The 27,213-nt window shown below is 43.3% G+C and overlaps 1 protein-coding gene across 7 annotated transcripts in view; it reads left to right on the forward strand.

Annotated features, from left to right (window-relative positions):
* Positions 1-24,698, forward strand: part of LOC126406601 (signal-induced proliferation-associated 1-like protein 2) — a 100,848-nt gene extending 76,150 nt beyond the window's left edge. For 3 of the 7 annotated variants that reach the window (XM_050070972.1, XM_050070970.1, XM_050070971.1), the window contains exons 11-21: positions 773-919; positions 2,431-2,534; positions 2,617-2,705; positions 5,104-5,477; positions 8,727-8,975; positions 12,751-12,889; positions 16,713-16,932; positions 18,386-18,517; positions 20,865-20,982; positions 22,640-22,718; positions 23,150-24,698. In XM_050070972.1, the coding sequence (XP_049926929.1) occupies positions 773-919; positions 2,431-2,534; positions 2,617-2,705; positions 5,104-5,477; positions 8,727-8,975; positions 12,751-12,889; positions 16,713-16,932; positions 18,386-18,517; positions 20,865-20,982; positions 22,640-22,718; positions 23,150-23,296 (1,798 nt within the window). In that variant the 3' untranslated portion in view covers positions 23,297-24,698. Of the gene's footprint in view, positions 1-772; positions 920-2,430; positions 2,535-2,616; positions 2,706-5,103; positions 5,478-8,726; positions 8,976-12,436; positions 12,620-12,750; positions 12,890-16,712; positions 16,933-18,385; positions 18,518-20,864; positions 20,983-22,639; positions 22,719-23,149 lie in introns of those variants that run through there. The other 4 variants (XM_050070974.1, XM_050070973.1, XR_007571728.1 and 1 more) reach the window with 4 other exon arrangements.
* Positions 24,699-27,213: the final 2,515 nt, after the last annotated feature.

The raw sequence follows: 27,213 nt of genomic DNA on the forward strand, positions 1-27,213 counted from the left end.
ATTAGAATAGCAATTACTATATTGACTATTGACTTGACTGAATTTATCGCCAACAATTTCTACTGTCAGCTAATCTTTCAAGTCATTTGCAGATTCATTAATTCACTTTTTGTTATCATTGTAAATTAAATATCCGCTGGTTTATGACTGTTGGTTGAACAAAACAAGCTATTGGAAGATGTCACCCTGGGCTCTGGGAAATTGTGACTGTAGTTTTTTAGTATTTTCTGACAATTAATTAAACAATTAACCTTCTGAGACCCACCATACACCTATTTTTGTCCTTTTTGGGAGGGACAGAGGATCTATAGGGGAAGATAGAGGGTCAAGAGCTAATACCACATAAAAGTGGTGTACATCATCTGAAAGTGGGAAGCCTGAAGATTAATGTGAGATGCAGCTCCACACTGTTTGTCAAGTTTTTCTTGTCGCAAATCTGTAACAAACATTGTGTTTTGGTTAGGCACCTATTCAAACTTTAGAGTGTCTTATTACACTATGATGGAAGTATATGGTTACCATTCCAGCTCAGTTATGTCTCAGAAATTGTTGCAGCAATTTTTGGGGTTGATACCATTTGTTACACAGTTTCGAGGCTAATTTTAAACATTTTTCATCACTCCAGAATTGATAAAAAAATAGTCAAAAATTCCTCGAAAATACCACTTTAGGCAGTTAGTTGCAGCCCAAAACAGAACGGACAAATGATCTCGCATACAGCCAGTTTTCTATGGCAGCATATTTTACACTTGTGCATCTTTTGCTTCTGCAGAACAATTCAGGATATGGAGAACCCCCAGGTCACCTCGTGTAACAAAGGAGACCAGCACTACCGAAGCTCCCCCAGTAACCAGTCCTCCTCCAGTGATCCGGGACCTTGCGGCAGCAGCACCTGGTCCCAGCAGCCTGGATACGATGGGTATGAAACCAGAGCAGTGTTACTTCCTTTGAAACAGCCTCAAGCAGTCCCTCCAGGAATACGCAGTTTTTCAGTAATGAATGCAGCTACAATCAGTCCAAGCGCTATTTCTGAGAACTTGCAATTTTGCAAAATGACAGCAATTTTTCCACATGAAATGACTAAATCATCAGCCGCACTTTTGGCCAGTTGTCACCTTTTTTGTGTGCGTGTGTGTGTGCAAGGAACGATATCTGACAAAACAATAAAATTATGCCTGCCACGGTTTAATACCACATCCAGAGCTTAAAATTAGGATGATGGAGGATGATGAGTTTCATGTATGAAATTTCTTTTCATTCAACATTCATTATTATAGTTTCCTCTCAATCATCCCAAAACCTTACTTTTTTATGATTTTATTCAGAAGAACATAAAGGCGACCTCACACATAAATGGCCACTCTGTAAATTAAGCCATTCACTTTTATTACAGCCATTAAAAATCCAAGCCAAGTACAGTATTTTTTGGTATTGTAACTTTGAGCACATCTTCTTTCCTCTGCTCAGAATATAAAAAAGGAAGAGCACTTAAGTATGATAGGAAGTGATTAGAAAGAATTCTTTCTTGTCCTTCAGTGTAACCCACTGCGGCTGGAGTGCCATTTTAGCAAACTACACTGTAATTTTGGAGAAAGCAGTTGAAAAGATCTTTTGAGAAAAAATAATCACAAGAAACAGAGAAAGAGAAAGAGGCTTCAGCTGACAGAGACCCTGCAGCTTCTGTCAACATGAAAGTAGCCACCACAATTTCCTTCTGTCATCAAAGTTTTCCAGTTTTCATATGTTTTGACCCCTTAACGGTACATATCAATATACTGTAGATCTCTTTTCAATGCTCAGTTCTTTCTTCCTGCTTTCGATCATATAATGGTATGCAGGGGCTTCAGACTGCACAGGCGTAACATCTGTCAGGCTGAGTCTTGTACATGAGCAGAATCCATCAGAGACCAGTGTCTGTCTGTAAGTGGTTACAGACCATGACAAGAGGCTTAGCTGCACACTGCTGCCTTTCTGTCAGAGGCCTCAAAAGTGCACTGAACTCTCAGGGATCACTGTGCCCTGTCAGAGCTGCCACGACGCAGAGCAACAGACGCGTTGACTGGCCGATTGATCTCCGGTTAGAGTCTGAGCTAAAGATCACGCGACAGCACGGCCTCTGTTCATCCGTCGTAACCTTTATTAGCTCTTAAAGGTCTAATTAAGACCCGCATTGGAAAATCTGCTGCTCTTTTTCTTTTGTCAAGAGCAAGAGAGTGCCTGAGTCGAATGAAAGGAGGTCTCCTGTCAGCGTTGTGTGGCAGCTTCTTTATTCTATTATAAGCTCAAGTGATTCGACCTTAAATGATCTTGAGCTAATTGCTGTACATCTGTGGTAAATCTATTGAAGCCTTTCTCTGACTAGAATACAGAGCTCACTATATAGAGAGAAAATAATTTACAGCCCATTTTTTCTCCTCTTTGTTTCGCCAGGTGTCCCTCCCCTATCCTGCATGAGCGGGCAGGTGACATCCAGGGAGGAGACGGAGAGATCCACAGGGAGCGGGAGCCCACCCTGGAGAGGACCAGGTCGGCAGGTGAGTCTTTCAACAATGATTTTTGCTGTCTATTCAAACCTGGCACTTCTCCACACTCAGCTCTTTTCTTCTCGGTCCACAGAGGCCAAATGGCACATCCCCTCCACCAAGATCCTGAACCCTCTGAAGCAAAGAGAAGGAGGGAAGGACTCACCCAACAAGCTGTCCAGGGTAAATGTCTGACCTACTTTGATTCCAGTTTGACAGAAGCTGCGCACATGACATTTAATGGAAGTGATTTGAAATTGAACTTGTTTTGAAGGGCACGATGCTCCAAAGTATTTAATGCAGCCTCTACAGTACGTGTGCTGTGTTTGGAGTAGATGCCCAACTCTGCAGTGTCAGACCTGGTTTACCCCGCATCAGTGTTTGAATTGGGGTGAGGTCAGATTACCCTTGTTTATGTGCTTTGCAGCAAGCAGCAACTCAATTGGGGTATTCAACCTCATGTCGTCCCCTCTAGCCGCTCTTTGCACTTATCACTTTTCCTTCATCAGCATGCTAACGGGCGTCTCATCTCATCACCATTTCTGGTTGTCTCCCACTTTTCTAGGACACATTTTCCTAGAAGGTTGAATATATTAAGTGCTCGAGCCTCTCATTTTCTCCTTTCTCTATATTCCCCTCTCATTTATCTTTTTTTTTTTGGCCCATTCACTGTCTCTCCTTTCGTCTTTTCTTTCTCCTTTGATGCTGGAGGCTGCCGCATACAGCTAACAACATCTTTCAGTGCTTTCAGCCAGTGTTGCATTAACCTGGGCCGCTGGATAAAAATTTAAACCATTCCCATGGCATTCTCTTTCCCTAATGCACAGAGCCTGTTTTTTAGATCAGAGTAGCTGTTTTTTGATGTGATGTGATTTAAGCTGCCTTCATGATTTAGCAGGGTTTAGCATAGCAGCATGAAGAAAACATTACGGGTCATAATCCTGAAGTCTTAGTTAAATATTCTCTAGTTAAGCATCGAGTTAACCCCCTTCACTGAAGGCTTGTTTTTAGTCAATACATTTAATTATTAGGGTACTGACCTACATTGAGGATGCAAACTGAAGTCAAGACTTCTGGCATGACTTGGCATATTTTTATCAAGCTTGTATCATAAAGAAATTTGGCTTTTTGGTCAGAACTGAGAAAAAAGTGGATGAAAATGTCATACCCCCCTTTAAAAACTTATATAGGGGCCAGATCTCGTGGTTCTCTCACATAAGCACCACATTTTAAAGGGGAACACCACCTAAATTATGAACTCCAAAAAGAAAGAAACATGAGCTGCTCTCCCTCAAAGCCAGAAACCAGAGAGATAAGTCTCAAACATGTGATGTCATCATAGACAATGAATGGAAGCCTGTTTTTTTTTCTTTGGACCCATGGGATGATTGTTTTCTTTTTTATACCCAAATGACCTTTATTTTAATTTAGCGTTCTCAGTTCTGAAACAGAAAATGCACCCATATAGACCAAATCACCATGTTTTCCAACAGTAACTTGTGGGTAGAAACCTCTGAACATACAGTTAAACTGCGCAGCTGAGATATCAAGTCTTGTCATGTTTGGGGTTGCCAGGTAACAATAAAGAGTGGAAAGGGGTTCAAGTTTTTCAGATTTCTATCTGCAAAGAGCAAACATGCTCAAAGACAGCTCTGGACATATGGCAGCAACATGTTGAATGTTTCATTTTTCAACAGATTTTCATCTCATTCATCTAAAATGCATGTTTGAGGCTTTCATATCTCATTAATGACCGCATTCTTGTTTTGGTTGCTAATTTAGCTGTTGGGCCACAGACGAAAGAAAATGTCAACTTGAATTTACCCCAAACTTGCACTCAACATTAGTTCAACTGGCAGTGAGATGTCACAGTCGGTTAGTTGTACATTTGGTTTCTCGAGGATGCTTGCAAGCAACACAGTACATAAAATAAGCACAGCAGGAACATCAGGCAGGTCAGACCAATGATGTTTTACTTTATATCACATATATGTCACATATATATCTGCAGTTCTAATCAGTTGCCAGTTGTCTACCCAGAAGTGGTTGTTGTTGTTAGCCTGATTGAATCTATGCTCAGGACATTCCTCTGGGTGCTCTCAGTGTTGTATATAGCATGTTTCCCATTTCATTGTCAAGGGCAGCATCAGACTTTCATCTTGATGACATCACAAATTTGAGTTTTAGCACTTTAGCACATTTGGGAGAGATTTAGTCATGTTTACTAATATTTTTGGACTTTCTAAAACTACAGGAATAACATGTTTGGATTTTGAACATGGGCGTAGTTCTCCTTGAAGTGGTCACAAACGCATTATGTGACATTCAGCATATTCTGTTTGTACTCCTTCCTGTTGCTGCCAACCAGCCCGACAGCATCAAAGCCGTCAAGAAAACAAGCAGTCGCTCCAGTCAGGGACACATGAACATGTGATGTAGCCTGATGGGTAAACCCATCCCCCTCTGGTGCACCAAGCATGTTAAAGCAACCGTAAGAATTATTTGCAGCTGCTGTTTGACCTTGTCTGATGCGCTGTATTTCTATCTCCTCTAACCCTCTTGCTCTCTCTTTTTCTACCAGACGGGCGATAAAAACTCTAGCCACTCAAGTAGCAACACCCTCTCAAGCAACGCCTCCAGCAACAGCGATGATAAGCACTTTGGCTCTGGAGACTTGATGGACCCGGAGATGCTGGGCCTCACTTACATCAAAGGGGCGTCCACAGACAGCGGCATCGACACTAATCCCTGTGTGGCCCCTGGGGCCCGGGTGTTGCTACAGGGCAGGGTAGGGGAGCAGGGACACCCCTGGGTATCGGAGCACCATGAGGACGGGGCATCAGAAGAGGATCATGGGAAACTGTACCTGCCACAAGGATACGCCTCTGCCATTATGTCTAGTCATGTGACGGAAGGAAGCATCGGGGACCTGAGCGAGATCTCGTCCCATTCAAGGTACAGTGCAGAGACGGGATGTGTGTTGTATTTAATGTTTTCCCCCTTAAAGACAGTTTAGAGTTTCCATCTGTTTTGCAGCTGAAACTTTGTTTGGTGTCGGTCAAGGCAGAGATGGTGATATGTTGAATCTCAGCCACAGAGCGCTGAGGCCATCCTTAAGGCTACTTTACCACTGTGCTTGATGCTGTTTTTGCCTTTTGTCACTCTGCTGTATACTCCAGCCAATGTCAGCGGTGACTGTTGATGTTCTGTCTTCTCTAAGGGCATTTATTTAATGCTGTTGTGGCTGTAGAAATAGGATGAGAGTAGAACAGACATGAACTGTTTGCTGTCATCATTTGATAATTCAAGACGCCCTGACCCACTGGAAATATTCTGTTTGGTTTAGGCGAGGCTGGGCGTGATGCAAACTGTACTCTGCAAAAATCAGTCTTTTGTTCATGTAGCCATTCAGTAATTTCGAGTCTCTTGCTATACCTTGAATCTGTCTGGTGATTTCGGTGTCTGTCTTTATAGACAGGAGTTCCTGAATCTCATCATCTCTCCAGTTAGACTTTTTCATTGACGTCTTTGTATAAATGACCCTTCTTCTTCACCCTTGGATGTTTGTATTCTTCCAGTTGTGCGCCATTTGCAGGATAGAAATGTCATCAACACACCCACTCGCTTGCTCTGAATTCTCCAGACAATTATACATGCTTGTAACACATGGACTCAACAAGTAGTCAGTAGTTTCATTCTGATATACAGCTCCTCTGGATAATGTCGAGATAAGTTCAGGGTTGCACGTGTGAAAGGGGCTTGAATTGGCGTTTTACTTAAGTCTGGCTTATAGGCCTGTGATCACATTCATAATAATCAACACCTGTGTGTCCTGGTGTTAGCGAGCCAACGGTCAGCTTAAATCAACTGAAATCTCGGTGACATCTGACATTAAAGACGTGGATTCTGAAGATTGTGATTCTGTTATTGGTGTAGCTTCTTTAGTCAGTAGCTTATCTGCAAACTAACAAATCTACATGTTAAGCATTATCCAAGATATTTTTTAGTGAACGTAACTCTTAAAACATTGCAAACTGTCGTAGATTAGCTTTAACGTTACTGGAGAAGAAAGGGCTTATTGTGTGAGTGTCCAACAAACAGCAGTTGAAACTGAGATGAACTAGCCTGTTATAACCCATTATAAATGCTACTCATGCTACTACATTTGATCACCTATAAGGCTGCAGCAAGCCATCACTCTGACCATCCTGCTGTGTTGATTTGAATGGAAATCTCTGTTCTACTTTCATTCTATTTCTGTGGTCGTGGTTCAATTCTAGCGTGTTGAGTCATTGATTTGCCCGCTGAGAAAAATCCCCCCCTTTTCATGGTACATGGCTCAGAGCACAATCCACTGTGTTTTAACATGCAGATGTACATTAACACATACAACGCTGCTGCCACTCATTATCTGTTCTAGTAAACACACATGCACAAAAGGAGTGGTTGCTGGATGTTAGCTGACCTTTTCACCCAACCGCGCGCCCTCACTCCTAACCCGCAGCCTGACTCATCCAGCTGTGCAGAAGCTGGTGGGTGGGGCTACTGTCAGGCCACAGCAACACGGGGGGTTTCATCACACCACCGTCCAAGTCCTGCTCACCAGACTGGGGCCCATCTGGGAAAGAGGAGGGGTGTCAGGGCGAGCTGGCCCTGCAGCCACTCACAGTCTGTCTCTATGAAATAGAATGGGTATCTATTTGTTTATGCCATACAGGATTATGTTAGCACAATCTGTTGAGATCATTGACCTGTTTTGGAGGCGTCTGAGCTGTCCACTCCAGGACATCATTCAGAAATGAGGAAAGAGCCCATGCCATCACCTTGACTACTCCGATGCTTCCCACCTTTTATGTAATGGTCTTTGACACCCGAGTGTCATCTGAGCAAACAGTGAAGCAGCAGGAGCACATTTTGCAGGGTGTGGCCCAGATGGTCATGAATATGGAAACAGTGTGTAGTGCCTCCAGCTTCAGCCAGCTCTGATGCCTCAGAGGTATTTTAGAAGAATGTTTTGTGTTTGCTGAAAGTTTTCCAGGAAACAACGAGATGTTAGGACCAAAACCCGACATCTTTATGGACCTGTGCAGTTTGTCTAAACCTGAGTCCAGTTGAGCAGATAACAGATGAATCCTCACCAGTCAGATGACACGAAACACAAACTGTCCACCCTCATTTTGATGATGAGATGAACAGGAAGCTACAGTAGATGTGGGGGATTGCTAAACATTGCAAAGGATGCAATGTAAGCAATGCAAATTATAAAGGAGCACAGACAGGCAGAGTGCTCTTTCTTTGATGCATGGCTCATTATCCCATCACTGTCAAATGTGATTCATTCATCCTGCATAAATCTACTGTAACATGAATGAGGATTTAGTATAATCATATGGAGTTATTCTGAGTATTTTCACAAAGCTTGAACAGTAATCATAAACAAGGAAATGACACATAGCCACATTTAAATGAAATGTATTTTATATAAACCAGACACTAAGTTGTTACTGCATTTTAGAAACTGGGGCAGAAATATGATGATATGATGAGTTTTAGAAATATACATCCCTGTCTCTACAAATAAACCAATCCTTTGACCATTTGATCATAAGCTCAGGATTCAGTTCACCTAGATCACAAAATAAGAAACATTTTCCCATTTACCGAGTGATATGTAGCCATACAGTTATTTTTTAAGTAATTTTTATTACGCTTTGAGAGTCAGAAATCAGCAGAGGGCATAGTTTTGAATTATTCAAAACCTCTACAAAAAAAAAACATGCTGAGCTACCGCTGGGAGTAAGTTGTAAAATATGCGTCTTTCTGATTTGAATGCACTGACCCTTTAATCTGGTTTGTCAGTTGATATTTGACTTAATATTGAAAGGGCAAAGTTCAGCGGGTTTATGCACACGATAGACTGGATGTGAGTCATCTTCCAATGTAGGTCAGAGGTGAACTAACTCAACTCTACTCTGATGTGGAGGGGATGATGTCATCGTGGCAGAGCTTTCAATAATCATTTTAAGTTGAAAATCATCCTGTTGGGTTATTTCTCAACATCTGAGCTTTGTTTGTAGCATTTCTCATTTTTTCCATTGTTGATGTTTGTTTATGCTGTCATGCTTTTTTTCTCTGTTTTTAAAGTCATTCATTTTGGTCACTTTTGAGTTACATTATGCTTTATTTTTTTTGCTGTTCGGTCAGTGGCTCACACCACTCTGGCAGTCCCCTGGCCCGTGGTGCCAGATACTGTATGTCCGCTGACTCCTCCAAGGTGTACACCATCCCCCAGACCAGCAGCACAGGGACAGAGCCGGGGCCGGAGCCCAGCTCAGAGGCCTGTGGACAGACACGACCACAGCCTGGTTGTAAACTCCCAGTGGGCATGAAGACGACCGATGATGACGAGGATGCCCACAGCACTGAGGGACCTCCCAACATTTCAGAGTGTGGGTGAGTGTGTGTGAGAGCCAGAAAGCAAGAGAGAGCATGTGTGAGATCATCAAATATGCTCTTTACGAAAAAAGTTAGAGATTGGTGCCAGTTCATGTTAAGTTCAGCGCTAGCTATCATGCAAAGCTAGATGACACACTTTTTAATCACGCTAACTGGCCTCGTCAGCACTGTAGAGCTGCTTCTTCCCAGACTTACTGTTGCACAAGAGCCAGACCCATTCCAACACAAGTGTCTCCCCCTCCATCAGCCCACCCAGTGTGCATAAACTGGCCTTGATTGAAGCCGACAGCCACAAAATAAATAAGCTCAATGAAGCCGCGGACATAATACACTTGGCACATGTCACTTGCGGTTATTGATTGTTCCCGTGAAGCCCCGTCCCCTTGGACTGCCAGGCTGAGCCTCTACCAGATCAGCATCTCTGCTGGGAGCCAAGCAACAATCCACACAACAACAACACACTGCTGTCACACATGCCGCCCAAGGACACACCCGCCACAAAATAGCTTCTAGAAATATCACAGAGGAAGAGGAATGTATGCAGCCGCTCAGCCAGGTTGAGGATGTATACTCCCCTCTGACTTTATATGAGTAGTGACGACTGACTGTATCTGTCTGATGATTAAATGGTTCACTGTAGAGAACAGAGAGCCATTGATGGTGAAATTGAAACACAGCTTTGATGGTGTGGGTGTAGATGTGTGTGTGTGTGTGTGCTTGTTTGAAGGTGTTTGTGTGTGGGCTGCGGGCATATTTTGGAGGAGGGAATGTGAGATTTGCCCTGGAAGAATCCCTCTGCTCGAGCTCCCAAGTAATTTCATTTAGGCTGTGAAATTTTCCACTTAAGGAGTATGTGATTGATCGCATGCAGCGAAGTCATCTCCTGCCGACTTATGAAAAAAGCTCTGTAATTCAGTTACCCTCCCCATTGTTTGTTTATATATTCCTACAGTTTTATTTCATCTTACGTAACAGTGCCTCATGATGAATGGCCTAATATTACTCACAGATATTGTTCTAACATAATGAAGGTTCTCTTCCCCCCTTTCTAAAAACTTTTCTCATTTGCTCTAACACTGTATGTAATGCAGGATGTGTTACAATGCTTCTCACCCCGGGTTGTTTCTCTCTTGCTTCTGCTTCTTGTTCCAGAGGAGCGGAAAGCTTGTTAGCCTTCCTTCTCAAAATGCTGTCTGAGCGTTCAAGGTACACAGTTGGTAAACCTCCCTGGCCCAGCCTGCTCCCCCACACACCCCTCCCCCAGCCCTCACCCGTTTGTCCCAGACCACCACCCCACTCGTGTCTCATGGCAAGTCTAAAGTGCTAGTCTTGCCATGTGGCACATGCTGAGAATGGAGGACAACCAGCTGTGCATCAGTGGCTGTGACATTTCTGCTGTATCTCCTACAGAATCCTACTGCTGTGGGCTGTCCACAGTACTTCCTTCTGTTTTTATCAGCTCCTGTAGTGAGAGGGGGGGACATGCAACAAGCAACCCAGTCTGTACTCAAACCAAGGGTGTTGTGGCTGCGTGCACTCCGACACCAACACTCTTTTTATCCATATTGGTTCTGGTCAAGTTTAAGCTATAAGCAGCACAACATCAATGCTTTGTCTACAGTAGAAGACGCAGAAAAAGATACCACAACATCAAGGTGCAATCAAAGAAAACTGTTTCCATCAGCCCTTATTGCAGTTTCTCCTCAGCCAAGCCTAAAAACATTTCATTAGTTATTTTTGTCTTCAAATTTCTGGCATTAAAAACGTGTATTCATAACAGGTAGATGAAAACGTACCTTCTTTTTTCCCACCTGTACTCAGGACCTGCTGTGCAAGAGAACGTTTATTACACACTGCAGGCATTGAACAAACGCTTCAGCACAGTAGAATAACCTTTAATTGCAAAGGTCAGGGCTTTAGCGTTGTTCCAATCATGCCGTAATCATGGATCGATCATGTAAGAACAAATTGAACAAGGTTAGAGAGGGAAAAAAGGGGGCTGTTTCCCACAGTTTCAGCACCAAACCACCAGCTCAATTATTGCACTACTTCCTAGAAGCAGCCTTCAGATTATAGCAATTGTCTTTGAACTACAGATCTCATGGATCAGTTAGAATGCATCTGGCAATCAGACGTGAACATTTGCAATACCCGTCTATGTATTTAGGGATCAGTTGCCATGGTGCCTAGAGAGGACCTTTTATGCTCATATTCAGTTTCATACTTATTTTTGAGTTTCTACTAGAATACATGATTTATTGTTCAGAAAACACTTAATTTTATTCATGCTGTCTGTGCTGGAACACCTGCATTCACCCTCTGTCTGAAACGCTCGGTTTTAGCACCTGATCTCTCTCTTTAGTTTGCTCTGTTTGGTCAGCGCCTCAGGGTCTTCCCCGCCTCAGCGCCTCTGCACTATCATTGCAGCCAGGGGAATGACAGTAGAAGAGAATAGCGGCACTTTAATAATAACTTTAATAATATAATTCAAAATTGCAGAGAAATTTATTTCAGCAACCAAGATTATGTTTCCCTGACATTAGCATGTAGCTACATGTAGCAGCGTACTTGCAGCTGGAGAGTGACTGTGCATAGCGCCACTTTCTCCTGTTAAGAATCTCCAATAAAAGCTTCTAAACACAACTGGACATGTTCCAGCAATATGATCTGAAATCAGGCAGAAATTAACATCAGCAACCAGGATCACATGTTTTTCTGATGTTAGCATGTAGCTTCATGTAGCAGTGTAGGCTATGTAATGTAAACACTTGCAGTAGTGTAGTAGTAAGATCGTGTAAAGAAATCTGTTAAAAGCTGATGTCAGCTTGTGTTTAAACTAGAAAAATAACAGTGGAAACAGTATTCAGAACAGCCTGAAGCCTGAGGTTTTCGCTCACAGGGATTACTTTACATACGTTTACCTCAAAACTTGATACTTTGACCACGTTAACGTGAAAAGTCGAAATTGTAACATTATATATATGTCAGAAAATGAGAAAAAGCATAAAAGGTCCCCTTAAAAATAGGGCATCTCTCAGCAATAGTGTCTCCAGGTAACCATAGCAGCCAGACTATCCATCGTCTCGCTGTGTAGCATATTCCCCCTTGGCCATGTAACACCCTGCCACCAGTACACAGTATGTCGTTCTCACAGGCTGCTCACTTAAAGCAGAGGTCTCACAGCCACTCAACTTTACCAGGCAGGTCAGTCACATCCTCCCTTCACTGTGTCCCCCCTCTAAACACACAGCACCCTCAAAATCATTGAAATGAAAAACACCACCACCAAAACAAAACATGTCACCTCTTGTGGGTCCTTTTCCAATCCTGTCTAACAGCACTTGTGTCCTCTGTTGTTGTCTGAACACTCCTCTAGAGTCTGTGGTTTGCACTTGTCTCTGGATGTAATTTCTGTCCAAAACCCTCTTTTTTCCTTCCTTCCTTTCTACCTCTCACAGTGCTTGGCTGCATTCTTCACACTGTCTTTAATCATTGGTTTGGCAGAGTGAGATGGGACCAAGTGGGATTGGAAATAAATTCCCTCCCTGGCTCCCTCTCCAACCCCCGCTGCCCCACGTTCAACTGACCAGCATGGAGGCACCTGACGTTGGCATGCTAAGACATATCCACCTGAACCCTTGGTGTGATACTGACATTATTTTCTAAATAGCTGGACCCAAGCTGCGATTGCCCGGGGCCTCCCTTGCAGGATGTATCTTTCATGACTCTTTTGATGAGCTCCGCTCTTCTGTGCCTTTTCTATGGTCTACAGGCAGCTGTACGCACAGGAGGCTGCCTGCCGGCTCCAGGCTGCTGAGCGGGATGGAAAATCACTGCAGAGACTTTCAAAAGAAGAATACCTTAAAATGATGCTGCCCGACAGCCCTCCAGGAGAAGACAGGACTCGGAAGGTGAGGTCATCGTGGCTAACTAACCTCTAAATTACTCGATAACTGTAATGTTCTGCTCCACACACGGACAAATAAAACCTGTTGAAACTGGGAAGTGATAATTATTTGCATGATGACATGACATTGTTAGGACCGACTGTAAACCCTAAGGCTATTTCATCATGCTGACTAACAGGCATAGCACCCACAAGGCCAGAGGCAGAGCAGATAACCTCTTGCTGGGAAGCAAGTAAAAGCAGGACAAACATCTGCTGCCTTTCAGCTGGCCCTGCTGCAGAGCACCACAGCTGACGGGGCTCATCTCTCCCAACACAAAACCCTTTCAGTCCCCACTGACTGGCACCGAGTGTTTGGATAATTTAATTTATAACGGGGCCTGGGTTTGCTCAGTCGGGATGTCATGGATTAAAGGCAGGGAGTTGGAGAGAGTGCATCGATGTTTGATGTTCCTGGGTCCTGCAGACTCTATTAATTGCATCTTCAGTCCCCACCACACCATTCCCCCAACCCCCTTCCATTATCTACAAGAAGAGACCCTGGAGACATACAAATGGGTTATTTTTGGATGCTGCTCAATTCTAATAGAAATGCACTTCATCCCTGCAGAAGGCAGGCATGTCCTCTGGCACAGGCAGGCCTTGTCCCTCACATGAAGCAGCTCAGTGCACTGATTAGTTTGTCTTGCTGTTGTGCTCGGGCTTACAGTATATAAAATGCGATGCTTACAACAGGACCAGGCAGCGTCAGCGCCTTAAATGAAAGCAGTTGTATCAGGCCTGTGCTGTGATTTCCCTTCATTTGATTCTGTTTTGCTTCCCACGGAGAAAGAAAACATAGTACAAAGGTACACAGCACTGTTTGTTGGATTCAAACAGCAGTATAGTCTTTGTTGTAAGCTCACTCTCCGGTATGATTCAGTGTGATAATACAATGTGTGGAAAAGCAATCTGTGAGAGAGAGGCATGAAGGAAGGCACAGAGCCAGACACTCTAACCATATACACATCTGATCCCTATAAATGCATACTGTTCTTTTCTGAGAGCAGCTTCTCTGGGACTTCATGTTTTCAATCATCAGCTGGCACGTAAATGAATCAAAATACAGTAACGACAGTGTTGGCAGCATTGTTGATTTATTTCACATTTAATACAGTCTGACTTGTTTAATTACCTAAAGGTTAATACATGTGTCACTTCCGGTATTCACCCGATGCCACTCTTTGTGTTGGTGAGCAGGTGCAGAGAGATTTTCCTTGCCAGCCGCGGTGTCCGCTGAGACGCCCTTCCACAGACAGGCAGACTATTGTGTGTGTGACGTAAAGGAAAGGCCGTTCACAGCTTATTCTCCCACAACGTTCCTCTTTTGAACCTCCTGTGGGAAAGAAAAATAGCATCTGAATAGGTGGTTGTCCAACACATCCTCCCAAGTGGCACGTCAAAGGGTTTCAATGCTGGCTGTTGTCTTTGTTCAGTGCGAGCGGCGAGGGAAAAAAAAGTCAGGAAAATCAGGAAAAATCTCGGCGGATGTGTCACTGCTGCCTCGACTCATAGGAGCGTTGCTGTTGTGCAGAAGAATTCAAACACATTACAGTCTGAATTAGGTTGGGGACTGTTGCCAGCTGAGGTGGATTTAGACACACTAAAATAGTCAATAATCTTGCAGGTTTGATTAATACAATATTTTTTCAGCGTAATGTGCACAGCAGGTTCAGTTATCCAGTGCCAAGATGTGTTCTGAGAGCCTGGTTTGATGCTGTAGATGTAATAAATAGATGGCTTCTGAAAAAACATTAAGCCCTATTGCAAATGGTTTCATTTGCCGTGACTCCATTTATTGGAGCTCTAAATCGGTGCTATTTTTGCTTTATATGAGAGAGCAGCAAATCCTGTTTAAAGTTGTTTTGATGAGCGAGAACCTTATGGGGTCTAATCTTGTAAAGTTGGGTGGGAAAACTTGCAATAAGAGACAACCTTGTTAAGTTAAAGCCTCTGAGATGTTCTTTGGAGGCAGTATGTATACATGCTGCTTTGAATTCCGGTGTATATCTCCGCTTTAAAGACGTACTAGATGTTTGTTAAATTGTCACGGTGGGATTTGTGGGGGATCCAGCTTTGAAATGGAGATGGCTGGGTGTTGGCTTGTGGGGATGCAGTCTAGTTTTGGTTACAGCTGGGAAGCCAAAGGCAGACATTTACCCATCTGGCCAACTGCCCCGCATATCATTTGTGGCTACTTTTGATGTCACTCCTGCAATATTTATGTAAGCTAAAAGGGACAATGATGGATTGGATTGGCCCTTGTGGTTTTGTGTGTTTAAACAGGAGATCCTCTGTCAAAATTCTGGCCACAGTCATGAAACTTGATTATCTCTGCAGTGGTATTCTGTGTGATTTTTCTCTGTGCACAGAGGACATTCCCCCAGGATGATGCTGCTTTTAAACCCTCAAAGCTTCTGTGATTGTTCATTCTGACCTTGAGTTGCCTTTTGACATCTGCAATGGCCTTGCATTAAAGTGCATTAGTCATTGGCTCATTGAACTGTGTTTATTGGGTCTTGGTCTGCTTTGTAAACAAGCAAACTAAAAAAAAATGTATATTGCATTTATTCACAAGATTTTAAAGGGGACTTACTAGGCTCATTTTCTGGTTTATACTAGAACATCTTACATGCTTTAAAATCCACTCAGTTTTCTCATACTGTCTGTGTTGGAACACCTGTATTCACCTTCTGTCTGAAATTCTCTTATAGCGCCTGTCTCTTTAAGCCCAGTCTGCTCTTATTGGTCAGCATTTCCAGGTCTTCCGCATCTTGGCATCTCTGCACCGTCATTGCAGCCAGGGAATGTCTGTAACAGATGATAGAAGCACTTTCTACCATGAAAAACCACCAATAAAACCATAGAGAAATTTTCACAATGGGACATGTTCAAGAATATGATCTGAAATTGGGCAGAAATTAACAACATCTGCAACTAAGATTACACGTTTCCCTTATATTAGCATGTAGCTACATGTAGCAGTTTAGGCTACATTAAACACTTACGGTAGTGTGCCTGTAGCAGATGACCATGTAAAGAAATCCGTCACAAGCTGACTTTAGCTTATAGCCAAAGTAGAAAAAAAATATTGGAGACAGAGTAGTCTGAGGCCTGAGGTTTTTGCTTATAGGGATTATTTTTACATACATTGCCCTCATTTATTGACGGTATTTTTTCATGCTGGAGTATTTCCAATATATGTGGCCATTGTGACTCGATGGATCTTGCAAACTGCACTCACCACCTCTGTTGTAGAGATTTGGGGAAACGAGAACCCTTGCAAAACCAAATTACATACAGCAGGTTGAAAAACACCCAATGTTCCTTAAAGTGCCAACTCTAGTATCCTCGGTGTTAGCATCAGCCTATCAGCTCTTATTTTCCCTTCCATCTCGTATTGAAGCACTTATACAAAGTCTCCTCTGCCTGCTGCAGTTTCTCACATTAAGCTCAGTGACTATTGGTTGTCTCAGTGCAATGACCTCTGTCACCACCTCCGCAAGTCCTGTCCCCTGTTTTTCCCACTCTGCCAGACACTCTCCAGCTGTGCTCGATCCATCTGCATTTTCCTGAGAGCAAAGACTGTAATTGATTCCTGACACTGCTCCCCGATGTTCCCTCCTTACCCACCCAGCTGCCCGCTCATGTAAACCTGCTGTGCCGAAGGAAAGGCAAAACACAGGGATGGTGGAGACAGGGGGAGAGAGGGCATCGCTGGGTGTTTGGAGGTCATTCAGCTTGCATTGCTGTGACAATCTTTTGACAAATTGTTCTCCTTCTCCCAGGTGTCAGCTGTGGGCAGTTTGTCACCGAGACGCTCACTATACCGGACGCTATCAGATGAGAGCGTGTGCAGTAACCGTAAGGGTTCGTCCTACGCCAGCTCGCACAGCTCCATGCTGGACCAAGCCATGCCGAACGACATCCTGTTCAGCACCACCCCACCTTACCACAGCACGCTGCCTCCTCGCATGATCCACAACCAGGGAGCATCCAACCTAAGGAGTAAGTACAGACAGTGAAACTCTCACTAGGCTAGCTGCTGCAAAAGCAATGTGCACAATACTTCACCAAGGGTACTGCAGAGAAGCAGCTTGAAAGAAAACAAACTCTGCACTGTCTTATTAAAATACCTCTTAGAGACAGAGAGGCTAAAGTAGACTTCTCTGCATGTTGCTCTTGGATTATCATTCTTCTTCTCTGGCACCAGATAAAAGCCAGGATATAGATACTTGTTTGAAGAGCCACTTGTGTCCCACCAATATCATTAGCACAACTGGTACACACTCCAACAACACTCCTCAATATAGCCAACTAATTGGAACTGGGCGAGGCGGCGTGCAACTTGCGAGGGGCCTGCCGCTCCGTCTGCATTAAGCAGACACCTGTCACTGCTGGCTAGTATTCCCCTCTCTACTGTTCTCACAGCACCCACTGAATATGTATTAGTGATGAGAGGTGTGATGTGTCCTGCCTGCGCCGCTGCAGGTCTTTAAGATCTGTGACATGAACATGCCTATTTCTCCATCAGGAATGTCACGATGTCTGTCATACATTATGTTTCATCCACTCATGAGTCCCTGCCTGCCTCCCTTCTCCGTCCCTCCTGTCTCATTTCCATACCGTTCTTCACCCATCTCCGGCTGCCGTCGTCAGATAGAAAATGGCTTTTGGAAAGATGTTTCTCTCTTTAGCCTCTTCTGGCTGTCAACCTGATGGATTCCTGATTGTTTTGAAGGGTAGTTGAGAACACAGGCTCTCTCTTTCCCTTACTGAAAAAGCCCAATTTGGTAAACAGTGAATCACTCAAGCTCTAAGACGCTGGGTAAATTGAAAGGAGAGTGTCAGCATCACCTCAAGCTCTCTCTGTCTCTGCTTCTCCACTCATGCTTTTCTAAATGCCTCTCTGCAGAGTGGGGAGCTTGTTTATTGCGTTCCCCGTCTTTCAGGGCTGACAGGGAGGGAGGGCGGGAGAGACGGAGGGGAGGGAAAAGAGATATTGATTGAAACATGAAGACATTCACTTAGACAAGTCATTTATCGTCCCTCAGACAGCGCCTTGTGAGTGCTATGTGGAGAAGGTGGTTTAATGTGAGCCTTTGTGCTGTTATGTAAATATAGCACTTTTCAAAGTTAAATCGTTGAGGAGGATTTGTCCTTTCGGTGCATCTAGATTAGAATTGGTCTTAAGTGAAGGTATGATTGGACAGGAGCCACTTTAGTCAGCATATACTCGAGCTAGGTGTTTTGATGTGCAGGCTGGAGTAAGGTAAATACCATCCCTTCTAGCAGCAACGACTAGTCCAAATAAGTCCCCTGCCTCCCCCCCTCTACGCCCCTCCATTCCTCTCCCAACCCCTCTTGTCTGCTCTGATCCAAACTGATGGGCGACTCAGAGATTAGCCCTAAACTCACGCCAGGCCTAGACACTGATCAGAGTGCCTGCCTGTCTCTGCAGATGAGTTTTGGTTCTCTGACGGCTCCTTGGCGGACAGGTCCAAGTTCAGCGACCCGGGCCTCATGCCCCTCCCAGACACTGCCTCGGGCCTGGACTGGTCTCACCTGGTTGACGCAGCACGAGCCTTTGAAGGTAACCAGCCTGGCTGAAGCTGCTGGCACCTTGTGTAACCCCCACCACCACCCCTTCCTCCTGGCTGCTTAGCGTGTGCGTGTGTGTGTGTGTGTGTGTTTGCGTGTCTGTCTACTCTGCAAGTGCTAGCTCGCTTGCATGTGCAGGTTTGTGTGCTTTGTGTTTGTGTTTCTTCTAGTGTCTCCTAAGGTGCTGTAGGAGGGGACTTGTGGGAATCCTTTTTGCTTTTTGCGCCTCTGCTCTGAGCCCCATTGCGATTCCCATCAAGCACTGTAACTTGGAAAAATGAGCCATCATTTGTCAGCACAGACATGGAGCCAATTTTCACACCATAAAGCAGCAAGTGGCCACTCAGGGAGAATTCTTACAGCGATGCCTTTTACTATTAAGCTCTTGGGTTGATAGTTTGGGGTAATTTCAGCTGCTCTCTCGGCCTTTTGTCCATTAAATCTGAATATGGTCTGGAAGATGTTGGATTTTTTTTCTTCTACAGAATGATGACAGACATCTCGTCTGGCTCAAAGCGGCAGATTATGTCTTTAGAAATAGAAATTTTCATTTTTAAGGTGCCCTGTTGTTTCCTGTAAACTGGCTGAATGGCTGCTTTAGAATATTTGTGGTTTTTGTTTAGAAGGACTTAAAGTTGTCTTGTGATGCGTTCCTGTCAAAACTAAAATCTGTCTTTTCACTCAGTCTCACTCTATTTTCAGTTAATTAGCATGTTTCAGCCACTTCATAGTCAGCATCATCACTTCTGTTTATTTCCTGCTTTAAGTACTTTTTGCAACCACTCTCATGCCAGTGTATTTCCCATCTATCACGGAAACATGTCATGAGTATTTTTTTCCACTTGAACTCCCTCTGACCCCGAGACCAGCGTGCGGGCAACGTAGCATGTGACCATTCATTTGTCATAATTAATGAAACCTCTGTGGAGTTTCTTCTTTGATACATTTCCTGCTGCATAGCCCGCAGCATATCATTTAACATGAGTGGAATCAGTGGAGATGATGCAGACTCTGACTGGCAGCAAGAAGGCAGTTGTCACGGCAGCCTGGCTGGCCCAGAAAAAGCGCTGTGTAAACTGGAGTCTCGTTGCCGAGCAGAAAGTGGCTCCAGGCTGCTATTGTGCCATGTATGTTTAACCAGCTCTGTTTAGAGGCAGGGCAGAAAGCAGTTGCCTGAGATGCAAAGCATTTAGAATACTCACAACCAGTCTCCCAGGATCATGCGCATCCTGAGACACTGCTCATATTCAGTTTGGATTGGCTTGCAGCATCCACAAAAACGCTGTGCCCTCCTGACTTTTGAAAGCAGATGGAATTAAAAATGGGCTAAATTTCAGCAACAAAAGGGTTTTGGTGCAATCACTGAAAGCTCTCTTCGTCAAATATTAGATATGTTTTTAATATTCCCTCACAAATAAGTATAGCACAGCATGTTCACTCACTTAGATTGTCGTGCTTTCTCTTCGGTGTAATCTGTTTGATTTTCAGCCGCTTGTCCAATAAATCTGGACACCAGGTCACGCAAAAAATGACAAGCTGCTTTTCCGTACCCGTCACTGCTTTCCTAGAAGTCTTTAATCTTTCTGATGCAGCCATCGCATATGAGGAAAATGTCCATTCATATGTAAATGAAAGCTTGGTCTCCCTTTCCTGCCTCATCTGAACAACCGACTCCGGGCTCGATCAGCTTTTGTCTTGGAGTGGATTAGCTTTCATTTGGGGTAAATTAATGGAAGGGTTTCCTTAATCTTTTTTCTATGAATATGCAGATCCTCCTATCTTTAGTCTCAGACCAAGGGCTTGAGAGAGAGAGTGGTTTCTAAAGAAAAGAGCATTACGCCTCAAAACTGAGCAGTCCCCAAGCATAACATGCCAAGTTTGGGTTTTCCATGGGGCTTTGAGCAAGCTTAAGGGCCTGATATGGTAAAACAAGCATGACTGGTGCCTTACAGCTCTCTGGGATCCAGCCCATTATGAGCCAAACAGCTGTCGGAGGAAGCTCAGAGGGGCGAGGGTACTGGAGCAACACCCAGGGGACTTTCTTAATCTGTGATGGTCTAAAAATGCTCTGTTTACCACCTTGTTCCTGATTGTCTGATTTGAGATCTCTCAGTATGGGAGGACTGCCTCTGGTGGCTTTGTGACCTAAGCCCAAATCACTCATTCATGCAAAGCATGAATGAATCGCCCCATCCTGTCATGAATGCGTGCATGCGAGTGTGTTGTTCTGCTGTATTTTAGTTGCATGTTGACACCATGAAATGCGTTGCTAAACACATTTCCTGTTTTTGATGTTGAGGGCAGATTATGACCTGCTATGTCATCTATTCTGTCTCCAGACCAGCGCGTAGCGTCTTTCTGCACCATGACGGACATGCAGCGGGCGGAGGCTCTGCAGATCTCCAGAGAGCTGACCAGACGGGTGGTGGAGGCAGAGGGAGCAGCACTGGAAGCAGAGTAGGCTTTACAGACAGACACAAACACACAAGCACCAACAAGCTCCAGTAGAAGGAGCATAATTAACTGTTAGCTAAAACCCGCCCCTGAACTGTGAATTGTCCAATCATAGCTTAGCAACCATAACTAGGCACAGCAGGCCTGTTGAGCTTTGGATTTCTCCACATGATGAAGTGGTGTGCATGAAACTCTAATCAGAGCAGTACTCAGTAATAACCTTGACAGACGGCTACATTACAACCTACAACAGTAAGCAAGTGTCATTTACAAAGCCAAGGAGCATGTCATTGGCTAACTTCTGTATTCTAATATGTGAGTTTACAGGAAATGTTCACCCAAATCTGCGTTAGATAGTGTTACATTTATTTTGCTTTTTAGTTTCTCATCCTCAAATCCTTGTCTCCAGTGAAAGTGAGACTTCCTGTTTAAAAATACATTAAGGCATAAATGGAACCACTGTGTTGCTTGTCCAAATATGTTCTGAAGAGTAAGCATCTAAATGATCCAGGGTTATGTTGGAACAAGCAACAATTTTATTACATTTTTATTGATCATACTGTACTAAGGCATAAATAGCTCAGCATGAACAGTGCTCTTCTTTATTTTCCATGTCCACTCTAGCTTTAGTCTTAAAGCAAAATACCAAATGCGTTGCCATCATGTTCACTTTTAATACATTTTAAAGGCTCGTCATTTTAAAAAAAATCAGCTGGAAACATTAAAAAGTCAGCTGGCATCAGAGTTTTGATCTAACTCGTTGGTGAATTCACAAAGAATGGATTACAGACGCTGATAGCACCGTGAAATGCGCATCACTTGCAACCACTTTCTTCCCCGTCTCAAGGTCCAATTCACAAAAGATACTGTGCTAAAGATGTTAGAGCACAAACACATCCAAAAAAATTGTAGCTGAGTGCAATTTGTTCTTTTTTTGGTGTCTGATTGACATGATCCACGTGGCACAGTATAAATATTGCCTTTATTCTGTAGGCATAATAATGGCAGAGAGAAACTAAAACTGAGATGAGACCACGAGCTACAGGTCTGGACCAACATGGCTTGGCATGACAATGCCTTAGTCTGGCTACAATCGTTGCTGCCATGATCAATTGAAAGTCTGAGCATGACACCCTTTCTAAATGCGCTTCAGTTAGCCATGAACTCTCTGCAGATGCTAATAATTTCACTGTAACTGCGTGTGACTATTTGCACTAATCTTTGTGAAATGGACTGGCTCAATCCCATCAAAATCATTTAGGCATATTACCCAATTTAAATATGTGCAAATAGCAAAGGAACACCAAGACACTATTTGCTTGGCAGCGTAGTAAGAGGTGCTTTCCACCCTTTGCAGTCTGCAGGTTTAATGGCCCCAAATCGTCATGCAATCCTTTCATGAATTCCTCATTCTGTGTTATAGCGTTACCATTAGCTTACACTAGCTAGCTAAAGTTGATTAAAATCAGCTGGCAACAGTCATCTTTTCAGCTGACAATAAGACGACTGAGAACAAAAAGCCACTAAAGGGGGCGGGGCTTAGCTAACTGTCCACCATCAGCTCCTGTATCATGGTAGAAGTGGTGATTGTGTTTAAGTTATGTGATAAATGAGTCTTTTGTGAGTCTTAACAACATCCTATCTTGTGTCCACCCAACAGCGGCGCCCCCTCCACACTAACTGGCAAAGTCAACCAGTTGGAGGTGATCCTCAGGCAGCTGCAGCATGACCTCAGAAAGGTTAGTTCACATTTATCAAAGTAGTTTCTAATTTTTTTCCATCACCTTTTTGCGCTCTTTTTCCATGTCAGCAATCAGTGCATGTCTGTGTCACGCAGCTCAAGAGAATAGACACTGAGTAATGGGTGCCCTGCGGTCTGTGTAATACAAACTCGTCCACTTAATTTAATATCCTGCTTCCTTCCCTCATTGTGTCCCAGCCCAGCATTTCCCCACCTCAACTAATGTGCTTAAAATGGAGAGAGGAAGTGCTGTTTTATCGGAACAGAAAAAGGGCTGCTTTGCCATGTTAATGCCTCCCATTTACACAGTGCTGACGATAGACGGATATTCTTGTAATAGCTGGGCTTTTATCAACCTCTTTTGTACTCATTTATTTTTGCCTCATGTCCCGGTGTTGATTGTGTGTATGTGCGTGTTTTTGTGTTCAGGAGAAAGAGGATAAGGCGATGTTGCAGGAGGAGGTGCAGCACCTGAGGCAGGACAACATGCGACTGCAGGAGGAGAGCCAGACTGCGGCGGCTCAGCTCAGGAAGTTCACAGAGTGGTTCTTTCACACCATTGACAAGAAACCCTGAGAAAAAGAGAGAGACCCACAGAAAGAGAGAGAGAGAGAGATGGCCTTCACTCCTCCTGGGCACCCACTCAACTCCTACTTAAGACTCCCAGATCATCCACAGGCAAACAAACTATAAAACAAACCATTACGGGCCCCCAGAGTAATCAAGTCTTTTAAAAAAAACCCTGCTTAGGAGACTGTTGTGCAGCCCTGTGTGGAGAGACTTGAAACCCTGATCTGGACCTTAGTTTGGGATCCTCCTCTGTCTGAAGTGCAGGGCTGTTTCTGACGTTTCTTTATCCTGGCAAAAGAGACTCTTGGGAAACCTCCTCATCTCCTGCACTGGACAGGAACCAACCCCCTGGGGCCCCGCCCGAGTCCGTGGGATCTTCTTACAGTAGTGGAATGTAAAGCTCATTTACTGTAGTCAACATATAATCTACCTACGTATGTCACGTCAGTCTACTGTACTGTATACTCAGCTGTACTGTATCGTACTGCACACACTGTCACACAGCTGTTTCTGTGCCGGCCTTCACGGACACAGGAAAGTCGAGAGGGCGAAGCGAGGAGGGGAGGAATGTACTGGACATAATGAAGTGGTACTTACTGTCTGCTTGCACCAAGAGGAATCCACATGTGGCGGTCTTGAAACATACAGCGGTGGGAAAAATGAATGTAGCTCAACTGAGACCCTTTTTTTTTCTGGCTCCCAGAGTCCCAAAAGTTTCGAGGTTGGATGTTTTGGGCCGTTCTTTTTTTTTTTTTTTTTTTTTTTTTTTCCTTTTAATGAATTCCACTTTTCTTTTCCTCAGTGTTGTAATGTAGGGTCACATGGCAGTAATTTTGATGTTTAAAGGTGCTTTCCCTACACACGTTTGTCAGTAGTTTCCATTCACTGTCACAATGTCCTAGCAATAATGAAGTGGTAGTTACAAAACTGTGTTTAAAAAAAAAAAAAAAAAAGATAAAAGAAGTTAGCACAAACGTGAAGAGTTCCTGTCGAGAAGCAGTCGTACTTGACATGTATTTATAAAACAGGAAGAGACTGTGCCTAAAACTCTTGGTTGTAAATGGATTGTTTCTCTTTGCTTTTAATTCTCTTTTATAAACACATGCCTTGTCTGTGGCTCACTGATATAAAATTGTAAGTATGAAGGTGTGTGTGTGTGTGCGTGGGTGTGCGTGCGTGTGTGTGTGTGTAGTTTATCACAGCAAAATGTGTTCTTATGCAGTGGTTTCTAGAGCATTAGAGCAAGCGCCAGTGAACCACACTTACAATGCCAAATGTGTTTATTTCTGTACATATCTGCCACAGAAGTGTCTTGTATTTAACACTATTATTTAAGCTTATTTAACCTAAAGTTGTTTATTTTATTAAGGGTATCTGTTTTGTTTTTTTTCTTTTTTTTCTGCACTAAGGAGAGATAAAGCTCTGTGTATGTTGTAAAGTGTGTAGCTTGCCAGGGCAAAAAAAAAGACAAAACAAAACTATATATTTAAATATATAAATGATGATTTTGGAGATTCCAACATTTGGATGCTGCTAGATTACAGTTTGCTGGTTTGTATGCTTTTAAAAATGTCTCTCTCCGTAAACTGTCTCATCCCTGGTGGGACACTGGTTGCTTTTTTTGTTTTTGTTCTATTTTTGTTTTTTTAATAAATGTAGTTGTAAAAATGAGTCATTTTTGCGTTTCTGATATGTTTCTGCTGCCAGCATTCTTAACCAAAAACACTGATTTAGCTGAAAGATAATCTGCCCGTGTTTACTAAATTAAAGCCCAGTAGTTTTAAAGGATAGATGCAAATTTCTTTCAGTTCTTTCTTAAAGAAAAAGTTCAACATTTTTGGAAATATGACAGAAAATTTTCTTTGATCTCTTGTCAAGTGATAAATGAGAGGATACACACCACTTACGTAGGTGAAGCTAGAGCCAGAAGATTGTTAGCTTAGCTTAGCATAAAGACTGGAAGCAGGGGCAAACAGCTAGCCCAGCTCTGTTCAAATAAATAGCTCCCGCAAATTACTTGTTGTTTGTGTGCCTATGTTATGTTTTTTAACATTTTTTTTAATTAAACAAACAAGATATTACATGTTAATCGGTAAGCTTTAAGTGCTAGGCAAACCTTTTCAATGTTTCCAGTTTTTATGCTATGCTACGCTAATTGTTTTATTTTGCTTCAGGCCTATAGGCTACTTTTTGTATATACATGAAAGTGGTATCAAATTTCTAATCTAACTCTTGGTAAGCAAACAACCAAGCACATATCCCATGTTAATCTCTTCAGTTACTGTTAGGTTAAGTACAAGATGAACTGATTTCCAAAAGGCATGAAGTTAAAGATGAAACATGCTTTTCAACCTTGTCTCGTCAATCAGCAGCCTCCTCTAAACCCAGCATGAACTGAAGAAGCTTCTTGGATGAGAGGCGAAGCGTCTTCAAGGAACGCAAGCAAGTCCAGTTGCCTACGATATAGCACTCATGATTACCATGACCTGGATGACTGAGAATCTTCACCAACAAGTTTATGAGATAGCTGCTCGTAGGATTGTTATAAAGGCAAATCAGAACCCCCGTTTGACTGCAAAAGACCTGCATGAAGGTTTAGCAGACTCTGGAGCGGTGGTGCACTGCTTAACTGTGCAATGACACCTGAACAAATATGATCTTCATGGAAGAGTCATCAGAAGAAAACCTTTCCAGTGTCCCCACCAAAAAATTCAGTGTCAGAAATTTGCAAAGGAACATCTGAACAAGCCTGATGCTTTTGGAAACAAGTCCTGTGGACTGATGAAGTTTAAATAAAACTTCTTGGATGCTATGAGCAAAGGTATGTTTGGAGAAAAAAGGGTAAAGGGAACACCTGTCCAACTGTTAAACACGGTGGTGGATCGATCATGCTTTGGGCTTGTGTTGCAGCTAGTGTTGCTTTCGTCAACGAAAAGTATGACTAAATATCGTCAACGAACCTTTATCACGTGACGAAAACGAGACGAGACACAACGTAAATGGTGGTCGTGACGATAACTATAATTAAAAATATATAATGCAATATTGTTGACGAATAAAAACGGGACTAAATGTGGTTTACAAAATAAAACCTCTGCTAAAATGTCTCTTCATTTTCGTTGACCAAAACGAGACGAGACGAAATAACGTTATAATGTTTAGTCGCGTTATTATTATTATTTTGCAGTAGGCTATTCTGTTTCCTAGGCTGTGTGTCGCACTGCGCAGACGGATTACAGCCGTGTAACGATATACAGTACAACATCACTCGCTCTCATGTGATATTGCTTTTATACAACAGTTCAACAACAGCTTAAACAACAATGCTGAGTAAGGAAATGTTAACAAAAGGTAATGAAATAAAAGTATGTTATGTAGCTCCGCGATCCCCCAGTCTGTTGCCAGGCAACGCAGCACACACCAGGAACTCACAAGCTACTCTGTATTTACATTGATCTGCAACTGTGTAACTTCGTCCAGTTCGGCTGATGAAACGTTGGCAAACCTGGATGTTGGCACGGCTGGATTCAGTTTCCACTCTCCCTCATCCTCATCAGATGATCATTGATAATTCCTGACCGTGTTCGCTTCATTTTTGCTCCTCTCCAGTTTGTCAAGGTCGGCTGATGTTACACAAACACACCTGGAGGTCTGCACAGAAGAGTCCTGGCTTTCCTTTCCCTCGTCCTCTCCTGACGAGCACTCATAATTTAATTCAAATGTAATTTTGGGGAAAATATCCATCTTCTTGGTGTAACGCTATAGTGTCCGTTTGTGTCAATGTAGCGAGTGTGACAGTTGGTTAATTAACGGCTGTATTTATATTTATTACACGGCTCTATTAAATGCCGTATTCTGATTGGTCAGTCGCGGCATTCAGAGGTCTGATAATACTGTGTAATGACCGTTGCTATGTAGCCCAG

The sequence above is a fragment of the Epinephelus moara genome, chromosome 19 (assembly GCF_006386435.1).
Source record: "Epinephelus moara isolate mb chromosome 19, YSFRI_EMoa_1.0, whole genome shotgun sequence".
Taxonomy (NCBI): domain Eukaryota; kingdom Metazoa; phylum Chordata; class Actinopteri; order Perciformes; family Serranidae; genus Epinephelus; species Epinephelus moara.